This window comes from Rosa rugosa, chromosome 6 (genome assembly GCF_958449725.1).
Source record: "Rosa rugosa chromosome 6, drRosRugo1.1, whole genome shotgun sequence".
Taxonomy (NCBI): domain Eukaryota; kingdom Viridiplantae; phylum Streptophyta; class Magnoliopsida; order Rosales; family Rosaceae; genus Rosa; species Rosa rugosa.
In genome coordinates this window covers 30,399,988-30,411,963 of record NC_084825.1, presented here as the reverse complement: position 1 = coordinate 30,411,963, position 11,976 = coordinate 30,399,988, and the positions used below count along the sequence as shown (strand labels likewise).

Here is an 11,976-nt window from a genome sequence, read left to right as displayed (position 1 = left end):
TAATAAAATCACTCGAATTTAATAAAAGATCATGCAGAGAATGAAAAAAATTAAAAAAGTACTGTTAAACATATCATTTGCTACGCAATTATGAATAACACTCCAAGAACGTAACACCATCTAGTTCCTAATCTTTATGGCAAAGACGAGAATTGTGCCAAAGAGAATTGATTTTTCTTTTTGTATAGTATGCTACTACAGTACTACTGATGTAAAATACTTCAACTATATGATATACAGTTCAGGAGAGTACAGTTGAATACATTATCATCTCAGCCCAAAAGGGTCGATTAGACTTTTATTGGCGTTTTTCAAAATTATAGATCATGTAATATACATGATCATTCTTCCTATAAAGAGCTTAACAACCTCGAAGTCGAGAAAAATGTGATAAGAAAAAGGATTCAATTGACTCCGGCAGGACAAAAAATAGCAATGCTTTGATGAAGCATATAGCCAGACACTATTCAGTGGCATTGGGTCCCTTGTAATTGTTTACTAATTGCGCCTGCACATCATGAGAAACGGGAGAGTGCTCTTTGTACTCCATTGTGAATTCGCCTTTTCCCTGCAAAGATGGATAGAAGACGAATCGTAAAGACAATCTACATACAAGGCAAATGAAGCTTAAAAGGAATGGTCATTACCTGTGTCATTGATCGAAGAGACGTCGAATAGCCAAACATATTGTTCAGAGGGACCTAAAACAGTCGATCATATAAGTTTCATTTCAAGGACTTCTCATCAAAACAAAATAAAACAAAAACATATACTTTTTTTCTTGTTTACAAAATAAAGTTAGGTAATGCAAACACAGTTTTTATCTTCTTTTTTTTAATGCAAACACAGTTCGAATCTTAGCAAACTGAAGGGAAATTTTATCATTTCCGAAAGAAAGAAAAAAGAAGGGAAATTTTACAAAATTATTTTAAGATTTCAAATACAATAGTGTCCTTAATTACCTGTGAAAACCCCTTTTGTTGCATAAGCAAAGTAAATGTATGAAGTAGAATTACATAAAAGAAAATACTTACTTGGGCCGTAATAACAGAGTCATCCCCTTCCTGATCATTTCCAATAATGACACCTTTTCTCCTAAACAATGAGAGCAGTGGTACTTTCAGTTAATTGTTGGTAATAAAACCTTATACTTCAATTGAAAAAATAAATAGATATATAAATAATGGAAACAAGACCACCGTCTGTAAAAAACCAGTGGAAAACACTCACTTGTTAATATCACCAGCAACAGTGCCCTGAAATTCTGTAGGTACTTTCAACTCCACCAACATAACAGGCTCCAGTATCACCGGCTTTGCCACCGTATAGCACTGTTTAAAAATTGCATAACATAAAGCTTATGTATTGAGCCCCAAAATAGAACAAGAAGGAAAAAAGAAAATTCCAGCAGATGGTCACAATCAAATTACAGGAATTCACTTCAAATCAAGATAAGGACAGACCTTTCTAAAGGCATATATTGCAGCTAATTTGAAGGCAAGTTCACTAGAATCCACAGCATGGGAAGCACCATCAGTTAAAACAATGCGAACATTTTCAACTGGATGGCCAATTAATGAGCCCCTGTGCAATAGTAGCATTACCATCAAACTCAATAGCAAGGGGCATCATATTATGACAACATTGCAGTTTAAATGAACTTTAGTGTAAGAAAACCGACTATATTAAACATTATATTCTCCATGTTTCAATAACTCCCAAAACAGGACATGGGAACTCACGAATTGGCTGCTTCTTTAAAACCCTTCTCAATAGCTGGGATAAAATTTGATGGTATAGCTTGTCCCACAATACTGTTTTCAAATTCAAACTTTGTCGCTGATCCTGCAGGCAGCGGTTCGATAAATCTGCAATGTACAAATAAAAAATAGATTACAAACAGAGAAGAGAGCACCAAGTTGCATTCAGAAAACCTAGAGGTTTACCAAGTAACCTAAGTAAATTTAAAAGAGTCACATACAGTAAGTGCTGCACTCAAGCAAGTAGGGTATCGACAAACGCAAGCAGGTCTGAGCATCATGCATATTATCTGCACTTACCCAGTTACTCGCCCATATTGACCCTGTCCTCCAGATTGCTTTTTATGTAAATAATCAAAGTCGGCACGTTGAGTAACAGTCTCTCTGAAGTTTACACGAGGCTTTCCAACAGTTGCATCAACCTGTTACACCAAAATGTGACATTAAAGGGTGAAAATGTAAAATTCTCTAAAATCAAAATTCCTGATATCATCAAGAGAGAGAGAGGGTAGACACCTTATATTCTCTCCGAATGCGTTCAACATAAACTTCCAAATGCAGCTCTCCCATTCCTGATATGATTGTCTAGTCAACAAAACAACAATGGTCAGATAAGATAAATGTTTCTCAAAATGTAGAAAAACTACAGATAATAGATCATGTTGTCAATCAGACCTGTCCGCTCTCAGGGTCCAAGCCAACACGGAAGGTAGGATCTTCTTTCTGAAAACGATTCAAAGCCTTCGAAAACTAGAAACAAGAAACAATAACATTCAATACCATTGAAAGCTATTGCACATATGCAAAATCAAATCAAATGGAGCCCGCCTACTTGTCCTCCAGAATCTTTTGAAACTGGCTGAACAGCTAATGACATCACTGGCTCAGGGACATTCATAGAAGTCATGGTATATTTAACTGAACCGTCAGTAAATGTATCTCCTGAAGAAAACACAAAAATCATCAGGTTATAAGGAATAATCCCTACTGGTTGCCATGCCCAAAATGAAGAAAGCTATGATTAACTTGACTGTGGAAATCTATAAATTCTCTCGGTCACTGTCTAACATCCATTTTTTTTTTTTTTGACATATATCTCGCTCTTTCAGATACTTCAACAATATCAAACTTCTTATTCTTATTCTCCATAACCATATAACTAGGAAAACATAAATTGGTAATACAAATTTACATCTACCCTTGGTCTATGCATGTACACACAAGCAGCATACAACAAAACGTAGGAGCCAAACCTGATGCACAATCCACACCAAATACAGCAACTATTTGTCCAGCATGTGCCTCTTGAATATCCTGAGGATGAATGCCCACAAAAATTAGAAAAGAAAAAAAGTACCAGTAAACACAGCCTTTATCTACTAAAGACAAAAAATTGTACATACATCTAGGACCAAATAAACACCATTCTACATATCCACTACCAGAGACAACACCTACCATCACAACATTTTAGAAATAATTTATTGTAGAAATTATTTTCACATGTTGATTGATCCACCAATGTTAATAGCAAACCTTTTAAACAACAAACTAACCTCCATCTCATCAGAATGCATCCGGACCAAGCGAGGAACCTGTTCCGAGAAGACAAAAGATTCAGTAAGAGTAGAAAACAATATAATCAAAGCTTTACCATTGCTATGAATTTGGACATTCTGGGCAACAATCGAAAATTAAAATTTCAGCACTCGTAACAGGAAACAAATAACGTACACAACATATAAATGAGAGCTTTCATATATAAATCGACTCAACTTAGCCTTAATGCCAACAGATTGTGGGAGCAATACAAATCCTATCTGAAATTAATTGTAATCCACCACATAAATTCCTTACCCATTCAATTCCATATAAGAGCTATCTCCTCCCCGACTTCTGGTTTTGGAATGTCTTTCCTAATAACTTTCAACTACTTTTCAACTTTTCTACTTTGAATCACCCTTGCTCCTTCAAGGGAATGCATTTGTGAGGGTCATCAATTTTATGGGTTACTTTTATTACTGTTCTAACCAAGTACAAAAGAAAACTCCAACAGAACCATGCCAACTGAAGACCAACAATCAAAGCCACGCTAAGAGCAAAATGAGCAATCACAAGTATGCACGCAGACAAGACTGGTCAGAGACACGCACTAAAGGGAACACACCCTTAAGTAAATAATAAAAAAAAAAAAAAATGTGCTTCCTAAAATTAGGGATAGCCATCTGCAGTCCTAAACCCTAAAGGCTAAAATCTACAGAGGGACAGCCATCTGCTTGCAGTCCTCACATATAAAAACACTCATAAAAATTTTACACCAGATCATTACACATAATTATAAGCCACTGATTGCTTGCCAAAGACAATTAAATTAGATTTCAGAATACTAAATGGAAGAATTGGCAGCATTAAACAAATATTGCAGCACAAGTATTGCACAAACACTTAACTTGAACTGAAAACTTGGAGCTGAAACATAAAATTCCTCCTCGTACTTACCTTAATCTTCTTGCCAGTGTTAATGTTAAAAATGAAATCACCCTTCCGTATAACACCTTCATAGATTCTTCATCAACAAACTAAATGTTAGCATAGTTATTATAACATAATATATTAATGCAATAAGATAAGATAAGCTCACTAAGTTGAAAGGGAAACATAAACGTCCATGGCATACCTTAGAAAGGTTAACTGACCAAAACGCCCTTCCTCCAATTTAAAGGCCAATGCTACAAGGGGTCCATCTGGAGTTCCACCTAATATAACCTGCAGTATTACTGAAATTTGTAATTGTCCATACGGATTTGGAGAATGAAACAAACGAAAGAATATAGGATGAATTTTCTCAGCTTAATACCTTCTCTTCATCCTTAGTCTGGTCAAGAGCATAGTTACTGACTTCAGATGGACAAGGCAAATAACCAAGTACACCATTCAAAAGTGGTTGTACACCCTGTACTCCATAAATGGGAGAAGATGAAGAAATTATTGACATCAGAGTGTTAAACAAGCAAGCAGCATACACAAAATCATCTTCTCTATAAATAGGACAATTACTTTGTGTCTTTGTATAACTGAAAACTACAAGAATTGCTAAAATAGTATATCTGAAAGACACAAGACAATAAGCTGAAGGAGACCACATCGCGGTATACAGCATTCACAAATTTTAACAATGTAACAACATGGAAGTGCACCAACACAGACCACATCTGCAAAGCAACTGTAGGGATGGCAGCAAGGTCCCTTAAGTTAGTTAACTGATAGCCTAAACTAGAACCAAATAGAGAGCAAAAATTTTGAAAGTAAATAGTCCAAACTACAGGCAGTTAAATATGTCTATGCCACTATGGAGTTTAATCATTTGCTGTGCACGAAACATTTTAGGTGGCAATCATATACATTTGAAGTTTCTACTACAATACACCAAAATTTTCGGTTAGTAATACGCAAAATTACGTGAAAATTAATGCATCAGCATAAAGACGTTTGAAGGTTGATGAGCAAGGTCACATACAGCCAATTATATACCTATCATCCAAATGAACAAAAATTTTAAAAATAAAAATAATACCTTGTTTTTAAATGCACTACCCATGAACACAGGTATAAATTTCCTTGCGATAGTAGCCCTTCGCACAGCTTCCTACTCAAAAAAAGGAGATCAAAAAAAGGAGAGAAAGCTTAATATAAATGCCCAAATTAGTTTCTCTTGAATAATGCTGATCTTCAGAGATACCAATAACTTTTTCACTTTTCAGGTAACATCTAACCACAAAAGCAAAGAACACAACGGATCAAAATGGAAAACAAAATAAAAATTTGAGCTCAAGTCACATGCAACAAGTTAAGACAAAATATTTTTGTTTTCATCTTCTCACAACTTTTTGCAGATGCTTATGAAAAAAAATGGAGAGACAAAGTCCAGTGTACCTCCAGATCAGTAGGTGTAATGGGCACATCTTCAAGAAATGCTTCAGCAAGTTGGTCATCAACTTCAGAAACAATTTCAATTAGCTCACGCCTTTTTTCTGCGACTAACGCCTCCATATCAGAAGGAATGTCTTCAATGACAATTTCCTGACTAAAAAATATAACAATAAAATACTTGAATACAATGCATATTGAAAAGGAAACATGAAAATTCAGTAGTGTCAAAAACATACCCGCTAGAACCATGAAAATACAAAGCTTTTAACTGCACAAGATCAATAAGACCCTTAAAATCATCTTCCAACCCAATAGGAAGTTGCAATGCAGCAGCATGATGCCGGAGCTTAGACCTCATCTACAAGAGAACCAACTGTATTGTCACATAACTATTGAAGGTTCAAAAATTCAGTATCCCCTTAAAAAGGAAGTATCAATTTAACCGACTAGGGCACTCTAGCTTCTTCAAGAAAAAAAAAAAAATAATAATAAATAGATTATTTTGTTATTTGGATAGTATCCAAGTAAGAAATTTCTGTGCTTCATTGTATCAGGTTTTGCACTAATTAAAATCATACATAAGGTATTTGAAAACATGCCAAGAACAAATTGACATAAGGTACCTGATTCAGAACTTTCCATGGATCTGCTCCCATTCGATCAAGTTTGTTTATAAATGCAATTCTTGGAACCTCATATCTTTTCATTTGCCGATCAACAGTAATTGACTGACTCTGTACACCACCAACGCTACAAAGGACAAGGATGGCTCCATCAAGAACACGCAAAGCTCTCTCAACCTCAATGGTGAAATCAACGTGACCAGGGGTGTCAATTATGTTAATCTGCAATAGCAAACTTCCAGCTGTATAAGAGATATCTAATGATATCAAAAGGACTGCAGCAACATTTTTTTCCCTTTCATTCTGGAACTCCGCAACTTCAAACAGCATCTTAAGTTTAATTTATCAGTGCAAAGTGCAAACACAGGGTGAAAAGTAAACACTCCAACCTCGCTGTATCTTTTAGGGAGCAAAATGTTACCCAGCAAGAAGGCAGTGACATAGTGCATGCAAGAGAACCCACAATGTACTTAGGTAACTGCCAAGATATTTCTTTTCTTTTAAACAGTAGACACTACACCAAAATTTCTCTATTCCAACTTCAATAATATTATTACTGTTTTGTTTCGCCTAAATTCATGTAATGTAACAATCTAACTAACTTTCCCTCCTTCTGGTTTTCCCAGATTTCAATTGAGAATACAATTAGCAACACAATAAAATCCAGGTCCATTTCCCCGAGTCTTTTAATATAAACAAAACCCTCTTAAACACTCCCAAGAATAGCTGAAACTACGACGCAACACGCTGAAACTTTGTCATTCCATCATATTATATATCCTAAGCTCAAAACCCGAACTTCATCTGTGCATTTCTTACTATTCGAAACCTACATTTAGCTTTCTTCAACGTACATTTCAACACTACTTAAAACTAATCAAGGGAGCTAGAAATTTGATAACTGATCACCTCATCATTTTCAACAAGTCGAAAACTTTAACAATCCAACCAAGCCTAGATCACTACTTAGCTAGAGGGCGCCTCATCATTTCCATGAAATTACGATTTTACCTGATAACCATTCCAAGTGCAGTAAGTGGCAGCGGACTGAATGGTAATTCCCTTCTCTCTCTCCAAATCCATGGAGTCCATTTTGGCGCCGACGCCGTCTCGGCCTCTGACCTCGTGAATCTCGTGGATCTTTCCGGTGTAGTAGAGAATTCTCTCGGTGAGAGTGGTCTTGCCGGAGTCGATATGGGCCGAGATTCCGATGTTGCGGAGCCTGGCCATCACGTCCGTCCACCATAGCTCCTTGTCGTCCTTGGCACGTGCGAGGTTGCCGGCCGAGAATTGGCGGAGGTGGAAGGAGCCGAGGAGGAGAGAGGAGGACGGGGACGGGGACGGCGTCGTTTTGGAGGTGTGGAGGGAGTAGAGGAGGCGCGGGGTGGAGAAGCGAGGGAAGCGGGGCATGGTGGTGGTGGTGGTGGTGGTGGAGGTTAGGGTTTTGGGGATTTTGGGGGAGCTCAGGTTAAAGTGTTAAACCCTGAACCCTTGCTCAACCGCGCACACACTTCTGTCTGTTGTTGATTGGTTTTTGGGAGTCAAAAAAATCTCTGGAGTTTGAGAAGACTCTGGTACAGAAATGGGTCGGGTTGACTGGGACCGGGTTCGGAGTAATTTTTTTTTTTTTTTTTAATTCTCGAAGACTTTCTCGGTTTATAGACTAATCTGTACCAGGGATTCATTATAATTGTAGTAACTGTTATTATAACCGTTTATTTGTTTGATCCAATTGAATAGTTGAACCATCTCCAATTCGATTATTTTTTGCAGAAGTGATCTTTAATGGCAGAGACAGTTAGATTATAAAATTATAAATGAAAACACACAAAGCAGAGTAAATGGTGAATGAGCTTATTCACAAAATCACAGCCAAGAGATTATTACCCACGAAAATGTAATCAGGCAGCGCATTTGTCAGCTAGAAAAATGTTTTTGTTTCGTGCTTTTCATATTTGGATTGAGGACGAGTCACAATAACTGTCCTGGATATTTAATACTGATGTAACCATCTATATATGCATTCTTTCTTTTCCAAAAATAAAAAAATAAAAAATAAAAATAAAAATAAAAATTTGTAAATCTCTTGATTAGGTTTTGAATAGTCTCTAGAAAAGAAAGACCAATTCCAAAGGAAAGGGTTTCCTTTGGGAATTCGTTTCCCATGTGAAAACTGAGAAAAGAAAAATTGTACTTTATGATCCAGAATAAAGTATATATGATGTCGAAGATGAGATTATTACAAGTACTGCAACTATAAGGCAAAATCAGGAGTTGATGAAATTGGTGTAAACACTTAAAAGGAGTTGACGCCAATGACAAGCCACATGGTTCCGTTTTGTCTCAAAGTAACAGGTTTTGCATCCTATTAGATCTCCTCATAATTCTGCACAGGTTGATCTTCTGATGAAAACTCGAGATGTATGAAAAAGAGGGATTCTTTTCTAGTACATAGCAGAATTGATAAATCCTACACAGGCTGCAGCGCCAGCTCCATATTGGTGTTTTCTTGACTGGAATTGGTGTTTCCTTGACCGGAAGACTCTGCTGATGGAGCTGCAGCGTCCTTTTTCTCACTAGAGCTCATCTCTTGAACTGGCGGTGGGTTAACAACAGTCATTGCCATGCTTGAAGAATCAGATAAGTGACCCCTCATCTCCCTGTGCTCTTGACACAAAGCACACCAGTGCATGCAGCAGTGCACCATGCAAGGATCACATGGTGAATCCTGCAGAGAAGTTGCACGTTGAGTTAGCACCGTTATAATATGTTCAAATGAAAACGGCCCATGAGCTTTCAAACAACAACTTATGTTTACTAAGAGCAATTGTTGAAAAGAAGAATTTACAAAATCAAAACTCAAAATATCTGGAGTTTTGCAAAGCGCGCATTTGTGGCAAGCTCAAATATATACTCTTTTAAGTAAACAGACAGGCTTATGCATGTGCGAGGGAAAGAGTACATCATTAACACAGAGTACCATGCCTTCTGGAAATCATATTAGCTCTGAAAATTGGAGTATCTTAACCATTTCAAATGTCTTTTGAGTTCCACAGTTTATAGACTTGGGAAAACCTTCAGCATGAAAATAATTAAGTAATAGTGTTCCAAGAACATATAACCTGAAGACTTGACTTCACCTTTCACATATCATGGTTTTAAGTCAAAAACCAAGATGTGAAAAGGGAAGTCTTCAATACATATGTTCTTGGATATGTTTATTTAGTGACCAAGTAGAATAATCATCTTTGTTTCACAATATTAAACAACCTGATTTATGCTACTGGAAACAAAAGAACAATGCGTGCAAAATTGATGGTCAGAGTCTCACGTCCAAACTAATGTCAAGAAACGAAGATCAGCACAAGGCAAAAATAAAGTTAAACACATCCATACAGACAAGAACATTCTACATCAACTGGAGGCACAAAATACTCAATTAAGCACGCTGAATGCACCATATGGAACTACATAAAAATCTCAGCTTTCATGTGCTGAGTAACTGTCCACTATGTGAGATGACATGCATGTCATAGTTTTTCCATCACGAGATATACATTATCTGTTGGGCGAGATAACTTTCACCTTCTAAATGTAGTGACCAAAAGCCATTGGTATGTACAAGGTAAATCATGGGAAAAAAGTTTAACAAAATACCTCGACAAAAAATGCAAAAAGATTAGGAGAGAGAAGACTTGTAGTTATCTAAGATGAATGTACACAGGCGTTCTACATTTTAGAAACCTCTCCTCTTCTTATCCTATGCTTCAACATTTTCTCATGTAATTTGCATGTAACCCAAGTTCGGGAAAGAATAGAAACTGAAATTCACCTTGAGATGATATTTCTTTTGCAATGACTGCCTAAACAGACCAGTGTAGATTGCACACATCCACCAGGCAAATAGCAATGTCTCACAGATGAGAACTGACGTCTTAGGATCAACACCATGGAAGAATGCTGTCGCTGCTGCAACTGCAATTCCTCCTTCAACACACACAGCATGGCAAACACAGGCATTATTCCAGGGAATATCTTCTCGTATTGTTTCAACGTTACGCCCAAACAACACACATGGGCAAAAAAGTCCAGTCCAGCCTACAACGTAAACACAATAATCCAAGGAATTATAAATGATTAAGATGGCGCAAAAACTGAAAATACACCACTAAAGTAAGGATTGACTATAAACAGAAAAAACTTATGATCTTTGTAACAATTTCTAAGAAAATGTAGATAGTAAATTGGCTTGACTATAACAATCCTCGTTGTCTGTCTTAAGTAAATAATTGGGATAATCTGAAAAGCTTTGATTCCCAAACATTAGGCCATGTAAAACATGTTTTTCTTCATCTCATTCACTATCCTAAGTGCCAAGTACGCTTTCAAATCCCAAAAAAGTGATAAAGCAGATGAACTCTTACAACTCTCTGGATCTTGAGTGCAGCCACATATCCCAGTTGTCCAATCTTCATCAGCTGGGGGCTGGTATCTTTCAGGCAGGGGTTGCCCGCATTCCACACACCTCTCAACATTTAACTGTACGTGTCCATTACCAACAACAAAGAGTACCAACCATAATTAAAAGATACATCTCACAAAGAGAAATCGAAAACTGGTGGATGCTGAACCACCAAACATTAAACACATCAACTTAACGTCAGAAACACTATTGTTTTCACAATCTAAAGACACACAAAAAGCTAGTTTGCACCATGATCTAACATTATCATCCTCAATATAACAAGCATCTAAAATTTCAATTTGGAGCCCCAAAAACAAACACCACAAATTCTTTAGGCAGTGAAAGAAGGACCTGAGGAATTTCAATGGGTTGGTTGAGCTCTCCAGGGGTGATATCCTCTGTTGGGGCTTCTTGTTCCCTGGTCAGCTTCACGTACCTTGATTGCGCACTCCCATCAGCCATCTGCTTCAACCCGAACACAAGCTCACATTACACATTTTTCTCCATGCAAAATTATGGGATCCAAAATCGAAATAACAAAGGGAATTAAAATGTACCTTGAAATTGAAAACAACTCAAGCTAGTGGGATTGTAGAGGAGTTTTCAGGGAAAAAGTGTCTCCAAATCTACTGGCTTTTTTTGTGGCTTTGTTTCTCAACGTATTGCGTCGTCTTCGGCTCTTCATTGAGGCCCAAACTCCATTTCTAGTAGCAGCATTGAATGTTTACATTGATTGGAACAAAATAAGCAGGTTGACACGTTTCTACGTAAAAGATTTATAATTCATTCATTTCCTTGCTTATATTACGGACACAATCTCTTTTACCAACCCTTTTTTTAGTGTGGATTTCACTCCCTTTTTACCAACCCTTATATAAAATAATTTACCAACTTTCCAAAATTGCAAATTATATTTCTTTCTCACCCAAAATCCCATACGAACGAGACTGTAATTGGACATATTATTTGTTTTTTTTTTTCAAAATAAATTAATCATATAACTTTTTTTTAAAATAAATTTATTCAAATAGTTAACAATTACAATCGTTCCGAATGACATCTCTTAAAATTTTGGGAGCGATGACAAATCCTAGAGCTAAATTAGAACGACGCAGAAAGTGTACTACACCAACAAATTGACTGCTCTGAATCACTTAGAGAGAACTGGAAAAAACTGAAGGTGAAGCTTCAGCCTCCT

At 36.8% G+C, this 11,976-nt stretch overlaps 2 protein-coding genes across 2 annotated transcripts; both read right to left on the bottom strand.

Moving 5' to 3' along the window:
- Positions 1–204: 204 nt before the first annotated feature.
- LOC133713825 (elongation factor G-2, mitochondrial-like) lies at positions 205–7,843 on the bottom strand. Its single transcript, XM_062139856.1, has 20 exons — positions 7,325–7,843; positions 6,314–6,535; positions 5,927–6,048; positions 5,694–5,844; positions 5,335–5,406; positions 4,618–4,713; positions 4,438–4,526; positions 4,260–4,326; positions 3,317–3,355; positions 3,014–3,074; positions 2,593–2,702; positions 2,436–2,510; positions 2,277–2,345; positions 2,061–2,182; positions 1,743–1,868; positions 1,464–1,584; positions 1,231–1,331; positions 1,035–1,095; positions 648–701; positions 205–568 (listed from the first exon to the last, which is right to left on the bottom strand). The coding sequence occupies exons 1-20, from the start codon at positions 7,721–7,723 to the stop codon at positions 464–466; spliced, it is 2,262 nt and encodes a 753-aa protein (XP_061995840.1). The 5' UTR covers positions 7,724–7,843; the 3' UTR covers positions 205–463.
- An 808-nt stretch (positions 7,844–8,651) lies between these two features.
- LOC133718276 (cell number regulator 6-like) lies at positions 8,652–11,499 on the bottom strand. Its single transcript, XM_062145092.1, has 5 exons — positions 11,336–11,499; positions 11,130–11,240; positions 10,738–10,852; positions 10,146–10,411; positions 8,652–9,041 (listed from the first exon to the last, which is right to left on the bottom strand). Exons 2-5 carry the CDS (start codon positions 11,238–11,240, stop codon positions 8,784–8,786), a joined length of 750 nt encoding a protein of 249 aa, XP_062001076.1. The 5' UTR covers positions 11,336–11,499; the 3' UTR covers positions 8,652–8,783.
- Between the last annotated feature and the right edge of the window lie 477 nt (positions 11,500–11,976).

Coding starts and splice junctions, on each gene's coding strand:
- LOC133713825 (XM_062139856.1), bottom strand. CDS start 7,723: ATGCCCCGCTTCCCTCGCTTCTCCACCCCGCGCCTCCTCTACTCCCTC. Junction 5,845..5,926: donor TATTTTCATGGTTCTAGCGG/GTATGTTTTTGA, acceptor TATATTTTTTAG/TCAGGAAATTGTCATTGAAG. Junction 2,703..3,013: donor TGGTGTGGATTGTGCATCAG/GTTTGGCTCCTA, acceptor TGTTTTCTTCAG/GAGATACATTTACTGACGGT.
- LOC133718276 (XM_062145092.1), bottom strand. CDS start 11,240: ATGGCTGATGGGAGTGCGCAATCAAGGTACGTGAAGCTGACCAGGGAA. Junction 10,412..10,737: donor CACTCAAGATCCAGAGAGTT/GTAAGAGTTCAT, acceptor TTTACGTTGTAG/GCTGGACTGGACTTTTTTGC. Junction 9,042..10,145: donor AAAAGAAATATCATCTCAAG/GTGAATTTCAGT, acceptor ACTTCTCTGCAG/GATTCACCATGTGATCCTTG.